This window comes from Cyprinodon variegatus, unplaced genomic scaffold, assembly GCF_000732505.1.
Source record: "Cyprinodon variegatus isolate N-32 unplaced genomic scaffold, C_variegatus-1.0 Scaffold49, whole genome shotgun sequence".
Taxonomy (NCBI): domain Eukaryota; kingdom Metazoa; phylum Chordata; class Actinopteri; order Cyprinodontiformes; family Cyprinodontidae; genus Cyprinodon; species Cyprinodon variegatus.
Window position 1 is genome coordinate 999,630 of NW_015150502.1, and position 18,072 is coordinate 1,017,701.

Here is an 18,072-nt window from a genome sequence, read left to right on the forward strand (position 1 = left end):
TATATATATATATATATATATATATATACATAAAACCTTTTTTGTGTTTCTTTAACTTGAACAAAATGTGCTAGGTAAAGACATTTTAAAGAAGTTTCTCTATAAAAGGTTTGATTGGTTGATTCTAATTAGTGGGGGTGTCCATCTTGTTTCTACCAATCACAGCTGTTGAGGCTGGGACGGGGCACGGCTCTAAGAGCCAATGACGTCAGTATCAGACAGCGGCGGTGTATGGGCAGGACCAGCGGGACCAGAGAAGTCAGCAACGATGGTTCTCATCAAGGAATAGTAAGTTTACTTGTTCTTATCGTCCAAACTCTGACTTTTCCCTATTATTCATTCAGTACTCAGTGACACAGACAAGTTTGGCTTTGTTAAACACTACTTTTTCCCCTGGTAAAAACTTTATTATATCTCGGTTAGGGACACGAGGAATTGTTCAGGAGCTGGTAAGGCCTACCGGCTTTGACAGCGACTGGTGATTGTTTGGCAGCTGTTGCTTCTCTTAACTTGAAGTTAAAACTTTGTCTCTCCTAAAGGCGCAGGCTGCGTTTAATCGGTATTAGAACAACTTAAAGCTATGAGTGGGTAAAGAATCGAATCTAAAACTAATTGCTAATGCTAGCTTAGCTAACGGAAAGCGTCACCTGGATGGGGAAGTCGTTGTTCTGTCAGTGATATCACCCAGACAGTATTTACACAAACAGGCTGAAGCTGAGGCGAGAAAAAAACAGTTGATGGGAATTTGTCTGAAGGCAAACCTTCCCTGCTTGCTCTTATAACTTTCACTCATTAAGCGTTTAATGCCTGCTTGCGTAATGTAAGTTAGATTTACACACTCAGTCAGCAGGATAATAGTATTATTTGACAAATCACAATAGATTACGTGGCATTATCTTGTAAACCTAACCCGTTATCTGTGCCTTTTTGCTTGTGAGAACTTGTGTGTAATTTCCACATGGATTATTACGTCTTAGTCTTCGAAAGGGACAAAGATAAAAGGTTTGAGCTGTGAAGGAATAAAGATTAGATTAAAGAAAATCTCGAATTGGCTGTGTTTTTCTCATCTGAAAACAAGTGGTATTGATTTGGTAACAGAATTTCTTAAAAACACAGAATATGCAGTGGCGTTTCTAAAGAAACCTTATTGTCAAAATGTAAAAAAGAAAAAAAACATGTGAGATTAAGTAATTTCCAAAGAGGCAATACAGTAATTTTGCTAACTGTTATATTAATAAGCTTTTAGAAAAAATCTTTTTTTAATTTTTTATTTATTTATTTGGAATTCCTTAATAAAATAAAGCTGACCATTACTAGTATTAGAACTGTATGTAATTTTTAAGCAAACCCAAAGTGAAAAACTTAATCGCTCCCCAAAGTTCCAGTTTTGTAAAAATTATTCTACAATTTGCATTTTTTTATAAACATTTCAACCATCACTAAGTAACTTTTTAACCTTCATAAAATACTTTCATAATGTTTATGATTATAAAGGGTAGATTAGACTTAAACCGCACACATCAAATGTCGCTTGCATCTGGTCGCAAGCCAGTTTTGCTGGTATGCTTCTGCACAGTCGGTCTGGAATTTCTAGGGATGCACAGCAGTTTCCCTCCAACGTGCAGGGGGGAGCCTATTGGAGAACTTCGATCACACCGAATCGAGAAGGACAACCACACAGACAGCTGGAAAGGCATACCAAGGACCAATCACAACTGCTTTTTGTCTGCGCGGGTTCGCGACTGTCCGACACATCAGAATTTTTTTGAGGTGCGAAACAACGGTTGTAGAACCTCTGCACAGGGGGCTTGTTTGCGCATAGAGACAGATTGGCAGTTGCAGAGGCTATGTGTCAGAAGCATAAATTGGCCTTTAGTTGCCTTACAACTAGTTGAATTGCACCTCTTACATGGCCCGAGGGAGGTTGTATCACTTTCAGCAATGTCATGTCCTATGTCCTGTCCTCAAAGTTGCACTAAGCAAATTTAAGGACAGAGGCAGTAAACCGGCCACGAAACACAACTACAAGTGTGCAGACTGTGTTACGGCAAGTTCAGTCTTCATCTCTTTACATCCCTTTCCACATTCATTATAAAGACAGAACTCAGTGGGACTAAGTTTCCCTAAGAACTTCACAATATTAACTGTGCAGGGTTAATATTCAGCCAACATGGAACCTTACTGTGGGGATCTATAAATGTGTTTGCTGTAAAACTAGCGAGCAGCATTAAATTCATCTGGTTCAAGGCTCTGTACTCGTCAGCACATCAGTCACTGATGAGTCAGGTGAGCTGTGTGTTGCCAGTTAGATTCATTACCTCATCACTAACCATCTTTCACAAAACCACTGGAAAACAGAAATGTAATTCAGTCCAGCTGCAGGTCACCGTAACATGCTTTAGGGTAACTGAAAAAGATCACTGTTGCAAATTTTTTAGTGAGGGTCATATAGTGATGATTATTGCAGTTTGTTTATAAAAACGCATACAATCAATTATAAAAGCGGGATACAACCACATGGCTGCTGCTGAACACGTTTTACTTTCTTGATTTACGGTTGGATAATCCATAATTTCTAATAGTCCAAGATGCACCAAGATTTGAAAATGGATACTTTGGCTTGTCAATATTTTAAGGCTGATATTAACTCTTTCTTTTTTTCTTGTTTCAGTGCACACAGTACCCCTCCCTCCTTTTACCATCCATTGCTAATGTATTGAAATTTACAATTTTTATGATGTAAAAGGAGGGAAAAAAGCAATATCAGCTTCAAGAATTGGCCCTGAAAATCTGGCAGCACACATCCAGAATTGGTTAGACTTATGTCAAAATAATCTGTGTTGGCATCTATCTTAAAAAATCCTACATTGATGTATCTCTTGAGGAACGTACTGTTCATGCATCTACATAGCATTGTGTAAATTCCTGTACTCCTTTCTTTACTAATATGTCCATGTTAGCAACTAGACTTAAAATAAATTCCCAGACCCACCGTTGCTTATGATGTACAGTCATGTGAAGTACTATTTATTAAACCAAGAATGGTTTTCTTTTTTAATCTCTCAAACAAAACAAATACACAAAATTGATTTTAACCACGTACCCCCAGATTATGTAGGTAGATGGATGGAGAAAAAAGGAAGAATGTGGATAAGGATATATATATATATATATATATGTATGTATATATATGTATGTATGTATGTATGTATGTTTACATTTATGGCTTCTTAAAAATCATTTGTTTTACTTGATTATATCTTTGTAATATATTTGTTTTAAAAGTGGTACTATATAGTACTGTGAAATGTGATGTCCAGGCCTATCCTGTTTTGTTTCTTTCTCTGGAAACTATTTGAATTAGGTATGTAATGTTGTGAATATCATAGGAATGTATTGTATCTCTGAACCATGTAGCTTTTATTCCATTAACCTTACTGTATGATGAGAAACAAAGTAGAAAGGCACTCATCCACAAGATCCATTACTGCCAATACTTTCTAAAAGTATTTAGAGCCTTGTTCTATTACACAATCCTTTTCTAATGCACCATCATTCAAATTACCTTATGGTGCATACAGTTCAAGTCATATCTCTGTTATGTATAACCCTGAATTTCCCTGCAACCTTGATGATGTGAGAACTCAGCATCACTCGTTCCGCTTCTTCCTGTCTTTTAACCGCTTATCTGAGGGTGTCATTTAAGTTTAGCCTTAGCTGGAAAAACAGCACAGCAGTCAATCTATTTGGGAATTATCTCACATTTTTCTGTGTTTGTTAATGCTGGAAATGGAGTGTTGGGCAAGAAGGCCTTGCTTTGGATTTAAGCTGAGATGGAACTTCCTTTTTTTTTTGCCCTCATTGGTCAGAGAGGAGGAACTTCTTGCTCATCACATTTAATGGTGCAATGAATTAATACATACTCTGAGCTCTTACAGGATTGGTACAAAACATTTTGGGTTCATTAAATATATAATCCTTTGCAATTAGATGTTTTAAATATTCTAAAATATTTACTTTTTGTTCCTCCTCCTTGTTCTATCATTAACATGTATTGCACAACTTTAAATTAGAATTTCTATGGGTTTGTTGTCAGCCATGCAACCCTTTTTATCGATGTTTTTGTTTTGAGGTATTTGACTTTGAATTTCCATTTAGTTCAAGCGAGCAGTGTGTTTATTCTTGCGGTCGTCCGCAGGGTGTAGTCCAGCCCAGGAGCAGTTGTTTTTTTTTTTTTTTTTTCCTCCCTTAATTTCCTCCCATTTAAAAGGCGACTTTATGGAGTTTCCTCATTAGTTTTATGTTTTAGTTGTTTTCTTTTTTTGATGAGATGTTGGCAGCATGACTCAAGTCAAATCAAAAACAGTTTATTTTGCATGCGATTGGGCCTTAATGTTTCACAAGCTGAATTTGACATCAGGAAAATGTTACCAGAGTTAACTAAATCCAATCTTCTTTAATTTTAGGTTATTCAAGGGCAGAGCCATTAAACATACCTGGTCCTATGATTTAGAAAAAGGAAAAAAAAAAGCTATTTTCCCTTGAACCTAATTTTTCCAGAATATTTTTTTTTTTTTTTTTGTTTGTTTCTGTAAAACAGTATCTTAATCTTTCCTAAGTTCTGACTTTGATAAAACCCAAATTCTCTGTTATTGTATTTCTTTGGTTTTCATAGGCCCATTCTGAGGTAGACTTGATGCTTTGATTCAGATCCTTTTCCTGTTTTTGACCCTAGAATGCTTGAACTCAAGGTCAGGAAGTGATGGGTGAAGGATTTTCTTTTAGCAGACAGTGAAGCAGCCCAGGAATAAGAAATAAGTTGCAATTGATTGGCAAACAGTTCTCCCTGGGAGAGCCACTGGCATAATGATTGGGAGTAGGTAGAAAACAGATTTTAGTAGCTGAATTTAAGAAACTCCAAAAACCTAAAGATAAAATTGCCATAATGGGGACCTTAAGCTGAGATGGTTATGGAAGGCTGCCAGTTGTCAGTGGTCAGGACCTTTTTATCTAGCCTGTGGAAGATGCACCAGTAAACATACACCATGGACTACAGGACGTAGAAGTGTTGTTCCCAAAAGATTCTTTCAGAGAATTGTCAGAATGCACTGAATGAGTGCATACTAGTACACATATTCTCTCTCCATTGTCCTAATATATTGAGTTTATATTTAACTGTGTCATCCCAAAGTTATTGCACTTTCAGTTTCTCCAAAATATGTCTGCAACAGAGATTTTATGGATGGGCTTTTTTTTTTTTTTTATTAAGGATGAAATATATATTGGTATTGGCTGATGTTGGCCATCTCTAAGCATATCAGTAACTGGTAAGTAAAGGACCAATGTTAAAAATTTATATTTATTTACATCAACTTGGTGTATCTGTTTTAAAAGGGAGAGGTTTGGTCATGTGATACTGATTGGTGCATCATGGGATTCTAAATATTAACTGAAGCAGAGAGGCAATGTCGACACTGTAGTTTTTTTTTCATGGTGTCAAAGTGATAGTGAAGGGTATAATAAAAAATCTCAATAAATATTGATATCATGTCAATATTGGTCCAGAGTTTCAAATCTGTGCATCCCCTAATTAAAATCAACAACCTTAGGCAAAACACCCTGAGCTTTATTAACTGAAGCTGTGGAATGATATTCATTTGTCTGGAAATAACTTGCATGTTTTGTTGATTCAGCTGAATAAAATGTTGGTTACATCCATGTAATAATTTCTTCTGCATATTTACCCAGCACTTGAATGGGTTCATTGTCACCTGGTGACATGGTAATTTACAGCTGTGTGTCATCTGCACAGCTACTCTGGGGCTCACTGACAGAAGCGAGACTGCTGCTCAGAGGTGCCACCGGCTCCTCGGACCACCGTTTGTGTGTAATGCGTGTGAAGTGTCTAGCCCAGCCAGATTAATCATAGCCCCTTAATACTGTTGAAAAACATACATGCTAATATTGGCCACAAATTGCCTGTTAAGGGCTGGTTTTACTCCAGCAGCAGTGTGTCGCAGTGAGCTTGTCGCAGATAAGATGCAAATATTTTTGATTTATGCCCAAATTTGAAGTGTGGTCTACGCTATGTTATTCCAGGCCACAACGCAAGAGGGACAATCGTGAACTAGCTGTGGGTCTAGATATGGCCGATGCAGTGAGGAAATGGAAAAACGCAAGGGGCAAGTTTGTGCGACAACGGAGGGACATGAGGGTGAAAATAAGAGGGAATCCAGGTGGAAAAAGGGTCTCAGCGTTCTCCCGTACCTCGCTCTTCTGGCGATTCCAACTTCACAAGTCGTTTTCCACAATGGCGTTCATACAAACAAGCTGTTACGGTACCAAACAGGAAATACATTTTTGGAGAGGTGCAGCAGAGTGTCTGCAGAAGGGGCCGAAGGCATATCTGCGTTATCTGCGACACACACGCAGACGACTTGGTTTCTGAGCATAAACCAGGCTTTAGAGTTAGACCAAAATGCCTCATTAAATGCAAAAGATACCCTTCAGTTTATGGCTGAAAATTAGGTAATTGTTTAAAAAGGTCAAAGTTTATTAAGAAACCCAGTTTATATTATCTAGTGCCTATTACCTCTGGGTCTGATTGTATCTGACATTTTATGGCTCTGATGTTTGATTGTGTATGACTCTTTTCCTTTTTTGTTTTTTTTCTCTCTTTTACGTATTAAGAGATATTTTATTTTTCTCATCAGTGGTAGGAAAAATCTGGAGATAAAACACGACATCGCTGAAATTAGGAGTGAACGGACAATCCTTGGGTTGCAGGGAAAACTTCTGCATTTGATGACACTGTGACCCAACTTTATGCCTGCTTACCGGATTAATCATAACCCAGCAATACTATTGAAGAACATAAACTTTAAATTCAGCTTTTTTGTAACACCATTAACATAAAGAACACCATTTACATCATGGTAACCACATTTAATCATATCCTATTACAATGCCCAAATTAAAATGACAGAAAAATAGCTGAAATAAAAGTTTTTACACTTAAGTTTCTGGAGTTTTAAATCATTACTAATTCTAATGTATTATTTATGTAATAAATCAAAGTACTTATGTCTAGAATCTTTTCACAATAACTATAAATGCTGTGATAAATGCCCACCCCTAATGGTAACTTATGTTGTTAAATATTAAGATTAGAGTTGAGTTGAGAATGTAGATATTGAATAGGAGGTGCACCTAAGATTAACCCAAGATTGGGGAACAGCAGAGGTTTTTTTTGTTTGTTTGTTTTTCCCCCTTCCCCCACAGTTTTTTTTTTTGTGTTTTTTTTTTTGTTTGTTTTTCCCCCCTGGTCTTTGGTGTTAAGTTACTGACACAAAAAGGTATCTGTCCTTTACGTAGGAAAGTTTGGACTACAAAGGTTGATCCAGTTTTCCAGGTACCCGAGCCGCAGTGTTGAATGCTGCACTAAGGTCCAACTTTAATTTCAAATAACCAGTTTTTTTTTTTGTTGTTTTTTTTTTGTCAATAAAATTTTATCAAAATCGGTTCTAATTGGAGAAAACTTTGCTGTTCATGTAGTGACTGCTACTTTTTTTTTTTTACAAACATCCAACAAAAACAAAAAATCTGTGGGGTTGATTACTTGCAGGCCATGGTAGAGGAGTTAACATGCAACAGTTACAGGAGGGTTTGTTAGCCTTGACCGAGGCAAAATAAACACAATTATGTTTTTTATGATAATCTCTAAGGCTGCAACCAACTATTTTTTTGGCAAATCAATTCATCTGTTTAATTTTTTCAACCAATTATTTCCTAAAGAAGACTTTTTTTTTAAAGAAATTAAACCAGGTTAAACCCAAACTTTTCCACTGGAGGAGTTCTAGACCCAGTTTATATGATTTAGTGGATCTGATGGTATCTGACATTTTATGGCTTTGATGTTTTATTGTTTATCACTCTCTTTCCCTTTTTAGTTTTGTTTCTTTCACGTATTAACAGATATTTTATATTTCCCTTCTGGAAAAATATGGAGATTATGTTTTTAAAACTCAGAACATGTTTTGATTATATCTTTTGCCTTCAATATAATTTCTCTTAAAATAGTTTGGTTTAATTTGTCAGGTATGTTGTTGCTTTTTACAAACTGTTTGAAGAGCAAATTGCAGGTTTAAGGGTTAGTTCTTGCCAAAATGCAAAATAATAGATTTTATTTAAAAAGTTCATTTAGGATTTTAAGTGTTTTGGTGATATTCCGTAGCAATGTCCCTAAAATTTACTTTTTTCTAACAAGTCGTGTCATTTGATGTCACGTCAGTGAGTCAAATATTCTGTGCTCCTTCATCTGTGGAGATGAGGTAGTTAACGGGTAGAGCGGATGTGTAATTGGTTTTGAGGTGGATTTTATTTATCATAAACATGGTAAAATGTAGCTTTGATAGGGGGGCTGCTCACACTCTGAATAATGATGGTTAAATTGATGAAACTTGTTCCCTCAGAAGGACTAAAATAAAACAACGCTGTTTCAATCCTTATGCAAACATTCAGAGGGCAGACGGCTCATCAAACAGGAGATCCTGCACGCATTTGCTAGTGGATGGCTGATTGAGAACTGTGATTGAGGTCAATATGAATGCTGCACAAACCTTAAATAAAAGGAAGAAAACTGGATCTATTCTCTCTGCCAGAGCAAAGCTAGTGTTTCTCACTGCTTTCCACCAGAGATTTTTCTCTGTGATCGGTTTTCTAGTTGCACATATTTAAAGTCTGTTGTCTGAATTAGCATTGGCATCCATCGTTTACTACTGGAAAGCTAAGTAAACTCCCCAACGGTTCGTCACTTCTGGTGCCCTGTTTTAGATACGGAAGTCAAATTTTCTTACAAAAAGAACCCGCAAAACATAAAATTACAGTTTGATTAAAAAACCAAATTCTCAAATATTTTTCTAAACACCGATAGAAGTGAGGCACTAACCTGCAATCAGCTCTTTAAATTACACTGAGTAAAGCTGATCCATTTGTATATCTGGAATATCTTAGTGTTTATTCCAATTCTTATTTATTACATCCTTTATATTTCGGTTACTGTAAAGTTTTGTTTAAAATTGCATATTAACTAAAGCAGAATTGAGAGATTCTAAGCCGAATTGCCTATAAATGACTGTAACCCTGAAAACTAAATCTATTTGTTTTCTTGTTTTGCAGCCGAGTGGTTTTACCCTGTAGCGTTGAGGAGGTGAGTGACCTTTTTTATTCTCTAGAATCACTCACTAGAATGTTAATATCCCAGATGTAGAATTCCTGCATGATGTGGACAGATCTGAAAGTATAGAAATGCAGAAAAAGGAAACGAGAGTAAAGACTCTTTCAGTTGCTTGTTAAATTTTACTAAAGCTCTATTTTACTGTATATACAAAATAATGTTCTCTTGAGCGATCTTACTGCAAAGTAGCATACCATTTTTACTTTCACAGAGGTAAATAGTAATATATATTCTTCTAAAGAGTGGATTAACCTAAAATATTTTCAGGTGAACTGCTCTATAGAGAAATGACTTTGAGCGTAGTTGAATGTCACTGTTTTTTTTTGGTTTTTTTTCAGTATCAAGTTGGCCAGCTGTTTTCTGTGGCAGAAGCAAGTAAAAATGAAACAGGTGGCGGTGAAGGCATAGAAGTACTGAAGAATGAACCTTATGAGAAGGATGGAGAGAAAGGGCAGTATACACACAAAATTTACCATCTAAAGAGGTAGGTGTCTTTTTATCCATAAAATGGATAATATGATGTGCATCATTTCTGGCATGTAATAGTGCAGTACTACCAGGAAGTGGCAGTGTTGTCTTATTTGTGAAGCTGTTTCTGCTGTCTGTGCTGTAGATCCTAGAAACCTGAATTGTCCTCTTTTTTCCTTGTCTACCCCTGTCCTCCCTCACACTTCAGTAAAGTCCCAGGTTTTGTCAGACTCATTGCCCCTGAAGGCTCCTTGGTATTCCATGAAAAAGCTTGGAATGCCTACCCCTACTGCAGAACCAGTGAGTTCCCCTCTGATTACTGCTTTGCCCAAAACAAACATACTCACTTGGATAAAACACACACTCGGTTATTTGTCATTTTCATTGTAACCAGTAATACTTAAAACATTTTCCCTTTCTTCTCCCCTCTCGGTTAACCTTGATGCAGTTGTGACGGTATGTATGTCTAAAAAAACCTTTAAAAAATGTAAAGTTGTCAGTGAACTGTATATTCTCATAGTGAATTTTCTTTTGTTTCCTCTTCAGAATGAATATATGAAAGACAGTTTCTTCATTAAAATTGAGACATGGCACAAACCCGACATGGGAGAGCAGGAAAATGTAAGCTATCACATTTTAACTTAATTCCTAAATCAAATTTGAACACCTTGGAGAGAAAGGAAGCTGATGATCTGTGTATTTTAAACAGGTGCATAAACTTGACAACTCAACATGGCAGAATGTAACCGTTGTTCCCATCGACATTGCAGACAGAAGCCAAGTGTCTGCTGCTGTAAGTAGAAATCTTTCAGATTTGATGCACAGTGGGCTTTGATTTAGTGCCTCCATGTGGCAGCTTCACGTCATTGCACACTATTACACTTCATAATATATGCCTCTTTTGCTTACCTGGGTTTGCTAATTATTATACATTTTTTTGTCACACATTTTGAGAAAATGAAACAATTTTGTAATGGTTACAAAAGCTTTTTTTAATGATTTTTTTTTCCTTTGTGAAAAAGGGAACAATGTGATGCTAACCTACTCATTAAAAGAGTAATTACGTCTAAATTAGAAATTGACTGTACCTTACCAAACATTTGGAAATCAAGGTTTTATCAGACTGAAACTGATCTGTAAATTCAAGAAATCTCTTTACATGGAATCCATTCATTGAAATGTACCGTAAGTCTTATAAAAAGCAGCATCAAGAACAGATGAGAAACAATGTCTTCTATTTGACTGGAAATGGTTACAGAGCTATTTCCAAGGCAGCGGACTCCAGGGAATAACAGTTGGAGCTATAATCTATGAAAGGGGAGAACATGCAGCTGTGGGGAACATAGGCCAACCTTTCAATATCCATACAAGACGCAATGACGACTCATACTGGAGGTCACAGAAGAACCCAGAACAAACTCTACCTCACTGCAGATCTCATTTTCTGAATTAGAGCCAGTGTTTATGATTCAACAGTAAAATCTGAGCTGCCCAGAGAGAACACAAAGATCCTTCTCTCATTTAGTAAAAAGCAACATGAGAATTTTCATCCTATTTTGTTTACTAACCAGGCAACAGTAGAAAGTATTGGAAAAGGGGAAGTTACTACATTTCAGAAAAATAAATCTCAAAGGTACTTAAAAGGGCTGCTGGCTGCTGAGCTTCAGAAAATGGTTGACTTGGTGTAATTTCAGGAACCACAATTTTGCCTTACATCTGAAACATAAAGCTTATTCGTGATATGCTGCAGAATGTGAGCAGCTTCCACCAACTGCAGCTATTAATGTATCTAAGGCCTATTCAAAGCTCTGAGAGAATCATAAGCCCCATTTACACTACCCTTGAAAAAGCGATCCATGCCGAGAGCGGTCCGAGCTCTGATCAATTCACCAGGCCGAGCTCGGTTCTGACGACCGTTTACACATCATGCTATCTCGGTTCCTCGCCTCCTAGTGACGATCTGCTGTATTACTGCCAGTATTGAAGGAGGAAGTCAAGCAGTTGGTGGCGGTAATGCACCAAAAGTTGTTTGCCAACCGCCATAAAACACAAGAAGAAGAAGACGAAGAAGGAGGGAATCAAGCAAATCAAAATGGCGGCACCCGTCACATTCAGAAAATTAAGCTTGATTATTATTGCTGTACCTCAGTGTTATTATTTAAAATGCCATTATTTAAAATGTTGCGTGGAGAAGATTTCGATTGTTGTTCATAGTTGAAGAAGAAGTTGTTGTTCTGTTTCTGGAGGGGCATTACTGCCAACTACTGGAATGGAGTGTGAATCGCAATGGAGATGACGCGTTCTGCTCATGCGCTCTTGTTATCAGAGAACCGAGCCAGGGAAAAAACCGAGCCGAGCCCACCTCTGGAACTGGTCTGCAGTTAGCGCGGTCCGGTTGTGTCTAGCTCGGTTCAGTTCAGTTTGCTTTCCATTTACACACGATAGGTATATACACGATAGGTAGATACTCGGACCGGTATCTGCACGGTTTTTCAAGGGTAGTGTAAATGGAGTATTTGTGACCTAACAGACTTATATCTGATTATTGGAAATGTTTGCTAATGGTGTAGGCCAAGCCTTGGATGAGCTGTTCTTTGGTTGTTTTGGTCAGCTATTTATTTTCAGAATTTTTTGTCTTATTGTATATTATTTAATTGGATAATCTAAAACAAACAAAAAATGCAAAAATCTGAGCAGGCTAACTATTTACTAAAAACTCGTCTGACATTTAACTGCAACATTGTGGAGTTACTATTAGCTTTAGTTGGAATATTTTCACATCCTGATTTTTACCTTCTTTCCTACTGTTGAAATTAGTAAAGCTGCTTTTAAAGCAGAAGTTGTCCATTGAAAGCTGGAGATGTGACCTGATTAAATGGTTACCTTTTCAGAACGTTTATTTTTGGAAGAAGTTGATACCAAAAACTTTGGTATCTCTAACAGTTGTTAAAGGATTGCACAAAGGATTGCATAATTAATTATTTTTAAACAAATGCACCTTGTTACTAAATTTGAAGATTATTCCCCAACGAAGAAGTTTCTTGGTCTATGAGGTATAACTAACAGTAAAACTCAGCTTGTTCCATCATTACTTTAAACCCCCTCTCTCCTCGGAGATATAAAACCGATGTTTTGACATCCCTGCTTGACAAGTAATTCAGCACTGATGGCAAACCATTGTTCTTCTGCTTGTTGATTATTAACTCACTCAAGATGATAATGTCACATTTTGCTTTGCAGTTGAAATAAGTAATAAGCAACTTTTTAGGATGCTTCAAGGTGTTCTATAGTTTCTAAATACAAAGAGTAAATTTAGTTTTTTGTGCCTTCTGAAATCTTATTTGAAGATGTTGCACATTATTGCCCAAATCTGACATCCCATTGCCTCATTTCTGGGCCACAATTAAATGTGCTGCTGCTTGAGAGAGGAGCATTGGCTGCTGTGTGTGTACATGTTTGTTTGCTGCGGGTAGCTAACGAGGCGGACGTGTTTGCCTTGCTGAAGGAGTGTGTTGTGTCTCAGGGCCCTATCAGCCCTCAGCCTCGGGCATGACTGCAGGGCCCAGGGCGTACCGCCAGCACAGATGAGTTTGTTAGCGTAATTAAAGCTCACTGTGCGGTGTGCAGCGGAACTCCACAAACGCACACATGCCTGCGTGGCTAAGCAAGCTCTTTTACGTGAGAAGTAGCTCCTCTTCGTGTACCGCGGCACATCGATTCACAGACCTCATTAGTACCGCTGTGTATTGTTATAGCAATGGAGCTCTGAGCATTAAAACAACCAGATTATTGTGGCTGAATGTGTGCAGCGCTGTCACGTGGCTGCGTTTCCATTTCTCTCTCTGTTTGGCGTCCTTCTGTCGAGAAGTAACCCTGAAAAAAGAATCTTTTTAGCTGCAGGCGCATGATGATTTATTTAAAATTGCTGGGCACTCGAGCTGTTGAAAAGCTGAAAACCATTCAATCTTTTTTTTTTTCTCGCTTGTATTTAATGACGTTCATTTTTGTCATGTTATGCTAATCTTTTAGATGTGTGTTCCAGTTCTTAGAACCAGGTTCAGCTTTATAATGGGACTGTGAGTAGTTTCATCAGATAATTTGTGCCAGACTGAATAGGCTTTATGCACAGCCCACCTTCTCCTCATTTCACATCATTTAGCATTGCTGGGTATCTTTCTGATATCTACAAATACTCTATTTTAATATGCGTTGTTACATAATTATTTCCTTGCTTCCAATTTTCCATTGTGAAAAACAGTTTATGATGCACAACTTGGGGGTTTTTGCAGGTTATGTAAAATTTTTCTGGGATTTTGCAACATTAATTATTGAAAATAAAATTCTTTCCATAGGACTACAAGGCTGATGAAGACCCAGCCATATTCAAGTCGGTTAAAACTGCCAGAGGACCCCTGGGGCCAACCTGGAAGGTAATAATATAGTAGCATGTTATAAAACACAAATCAGCCTGCAGAGGCATTCAGTTCATACCCTTTGAATGTTTTCATATTTTATCAACTTGCAACGCAGTATTGTACTTTATTATTATTATATAGATTTTGCAAAACCTCAGATCTACTAAGACCTGAAATATGTTGGGGTAGCATCATTGCATACAGGGCAGTCCTGGAGAATAACCTGTCTAAATCTGCAGAAGATTTAAACCAGATTTTTTTACCTGCAGAGTACTATAAGCCTAAACTGTGCAGCCTGAGCTACAATGGAATGCTTTCAATCAAGGCGTTTTGATGTTAGACTGGCTCACAGTCAAAAACTAAATCCAACCTGGAATCTGTGGCAGACTAGCCACCTGAACTGGAGTCTTATGCCTTGGCCACGGGGTATGAAGTAGCTAGACATGTTGTAATTTTCTTTGGCTGCAGCTCTGTAAACTAAAGACTCTGCTCATTATTGTACTAATTTATCACCAGATGTAAAGCTGCTGCTAGAATCTCACTCTGTCTGCTGTTTCAACCACAGGAATCTTTCTAAATTATTCAGTTTCTTATTAGATTTGCTTCCCTAATTAATTGCAGTTTGCACTCCATACACCCAGAGAATATAAACACTGTAAGATTGACTTGGCACAGTATACCTGGGATGAGTCGCACATTTAAGGACTAATTCACAACTATGGTAAGCTGCAGTGAATAGCAGAAACACAGACTATAACAAATTCAGTGGAAGGTTAATGGTCTCTTTTTAAACAGTGCTTGATTGCCGAGTTACTGTTCCCTCACGATTTGGTAGTGAATTGATTATAAGGAGATATTAATTAGATTGAAAAGCTAGAAAATCAGCATGAGACTTCTGTGCAGAGAAGGCTGGCTTGTTGGATCTAAATTGAACAGATGTTTTGAGACACAGACAGAAAAGCTCTAAATAGAAATGTTGCTGCTTCTTGCTACATTTATGTTATCAATTTACAGTTTTTAAGTATTCATACCCAATTAAACTTGTCTCATTACAACCAAAAACTATATATGACTGGGATTTTATGTAATGCACTCTAAAGCTTAGGAGGTTTTCTTCAAACACCTCTATATAAAATGCTGTTTGGCCAACTGGCTTTCATAGTTACCTAATTAGTTTAATGAACATGGGAATAATTTTCATAGAAGTCACTTTACAGACCAGGGTTATGGTTCTGGACAACTTAACAGCAAGGTTGGGTTACAAAATGAGTTTTAAGCACCTCATGGAACACAGCACTATATGTCATCTGAAAATCAAGAGAGTATAGATGAAATCCACTGCTGTCCACCTGTGGTTAATTGACCATAACACAGAGGGGCACAGAGGCAAAAAACTTGCGCACACACACACTCACCTGAGGACAATTTAGAGAAGCAGTTGTGTTTTTGGACTGTGGGAGGAAGCTGGAGTGCCCAGAGAGAACCAACGCATGCAAGGTTAGAACATGCATAGTCCATGCAGAAAGACCCTGGAATTGAAACAGGAACCTATTTGCTGCAAGGCAGCAGTGCTACAAACTGTGAAGCCTGTATAATTCTCCATTTCCTAATTATGCTCTACTCTGTTACATGCTAAATGTGAAAGTAAAAGGGAAACATACTTTTTATGTTAATAGATGATGATGTTAATGTTCTTATGAGTCTAATTTAAAGATCACTATTCTTTCTTTTTTTTATTCAAACTAGAAACCAAAAACAAGAGGAACAGATGCTCAGCAAAGCTCCAGACGTTTGACAGGCAGTTGTCTGATTTGTGTTTTGGCCCATTTGAGGCTGCATGGCTGGAGTGGAAGGACATTATGTCCTTATTTTCTTAAAACCCAAAATGATAAAAAAGGATAAGCTTTTTAGTTTAATTTCAGTAATGAAATAGATTTGTTTGGTGTGTGGGTTTACTGCATTATGATGTTGATGTAGTCTTGCAGCAAGTTTTCTTGTATAGTAGCAATTTTAATTACAGTGATAAAGTTTGTATTCATTGATCAAAGCTAAAAGCCTGGGATAAAGTTAATGAGTAAGAATTATCTTTCCTAAATATACTTAATCAGATCACTTTGTAAATGGTTTTCCCAAGTGTTATCCTTTACAGGTAAATAGAGGGAAGTTAAAGTATTGCAAATTGTTATTTTTAAGATATATATCCTGATCTTTGAGTTGTATTCTTTTGTGGCACAATCTTGATGTAAAATTGATAAAGATTCACTTTAAGGGACAATGATTGTAAATTTAAACTATTTTTCTGAAAGCCGACACTTTTGATTAAAAGGATTTGATTTAGGCAAACATATTTATGCTAAAAAACAAACAAAAAAAAAAAAAAACTGGTTGCGTTAATGGAGCACTTACAGTCTGTTCTGCAGTGGATCCCTTAAAGTTCACCATGGGAAAACTTTCCTCTGCTGCAACATTTTTTTTTAACATAACAAAGACATCCTAACTGCTTTTAAAAGTGAGAATAAAGAGCGTAACTTTTTTTATTTTGTTATTCTTAATTGGATCACTTTCCCGTCCGCTGCGGACAAGGAAAAAGTGTTTTATTAAAAAGGTTGGGGAGAAAAAAAAATTATAGTTATGTGACAACAGAAGCATAATTTTTGCCAGCTTCTCAGAGCAATAAAACTGTTGTCTATCTCTGCATGCACACATGCTTGCATATCGGCAGGCCTTTGTATTTCTGAAAACTTGTGCTCCTTTGAGTGGGGCACAGAGAGGGAGAGAAGAAATGTCACCGTAAGTGTTTTGATGTAGAATCCGTTTCATGTGAAGTTCTCCTTTAGCGATGACAACTTTTCTAAACCCACTGCAAATTTAGAAATGTTTCTCATTTCGCCTCTCTCGCGCTCCTTCATGATCGCTGCATCAAACGGCAGCAGGATGGGGCGTGATTGAGGCGAGTCTGTGGCATTTTCCTCTTGGAACGCTGAGCTGGAATGAAGTGATTAATTAAACAGGTGTTCTCGGAGGGAGAGCGTGCGCCTGTGTGTGTTCTTTGGAGGGGGCGAGCAGGTCCTAGGTGTTAATAATGTAACCGGCTTTGCACCGCGACACCCTTATCGCTTTATGAGCACCGTTTTATCTGCCTTCTGTGGCCACAAAGGCGCGCCTGTCGGGAGCGGTGTCGCTGTCAGGGCGGAAGCAGGGAAATGGTCCCTTCATCTAGAGTTTATCCACTTTGCTCTACCCCCCTCCCACACACACCGCCCCCCCTCTCTTGTCTTCTCTTCTTCAGAGGCAGGCACATTGCAAGCAGCGATGGATGAATTTAGAAAGTGTCTTGTAGATTAGGGTGCTTTTATCTTCGCACAGCACAACTTCATATTGATAATTATTTTAGTAAGCTCCAAACCCAGCGCATTATGTATTAATGATTTTTAGCTTTGCACGCATCTAAGATGAGTCTAAAGCAGTGTTCTCTTATCCTTATGCTGTTTTTTCACATTTGGCTCAATGGAAAGTTTGTCAAGTTTTCTGTTTCCTTATTTAGTTTGATACTTTTTAAAGGAGCGGTGCTTATTTTCCCAACAGAAAGAGCTGGCGAGTAAAAGTGACTGCCCAAAGATGTGCGCCTACAAACTAGTCACAGTCAAGTTTAAGTGGTGGGGGCTGCAAACCAAAGTGGAGAACTTCATCCATGAGGTTAGTGATTTTTGTTTTTCACCGTTACCAGGGTTCCTGCGGGTCCTTGAAAAGTCTTAAAAGGCATTGAATTCTTCAAAATAAAACCAAGGCCTTAATTGGTATTAAAATGTCTTAAATCAGTCTTTCGTAGGTCTTAATTTTTAAAACATCATAAATAGGATTATTTTTATTACGATTTATTTTTGTAATCTAAATAAAACGTTCAAATTGACAAAAAAAAAATTTTTTATTTAAAAGAAAAAAAAAAAATGGCTT

At 37.4% G+C, this 18,072-nt stretch overlaps 1 protein-coding gene across 2 annotated transcripts in view; it reads left to right on the plus strand.

Annotated features, from left to right (window-relative positions):
- The first annotated feature begins 220 nt into the window (after positions 1-220).
- The window catches only part of pitpnb (phosphatidylinositol transfer protein beta), a 24,561-nt gene continuing 6,709 nt past the window's right edge, over positions 221-18,072 (plus strand). For both annotated transcript variants that reach the window (XM_015370913.1, XM_015370914.1), the window contains exons 1-9: positions 221-288; positions 9,178-9,208; positions 9,574-9,719; positions 9,912-10,003; positions 10,152-10,159; positions 10,250-10,324; positions 10,413-10,496; positions 14,056-14,133; positions 17,704-17,814. In XM_015370913.1, the coding sequence (XP_015226399.1) occupies positions 269-288; positions 9,178-9,208; positions 9,574-9,719; positions 9,912-10,003; positions 10,152-10,159; positions 10,250-10,324; positions 10,413-10,496; positions 14,056-14,133; positions 17,704-17,814 (645 nt within the window). In that variant the 5' untranslated portion in view covers positions 221-268. The remainder of the gene's footprint in view (positions 289-9,177; positions 9,209-9,573; positions 9,720-9,911; positions 10,004-10,151; positions 10,160-10,249; positions 10,325-10,412; positions 10,497-14,055; positions 14,134-17,703; positions 17,815-18,072) is intronic.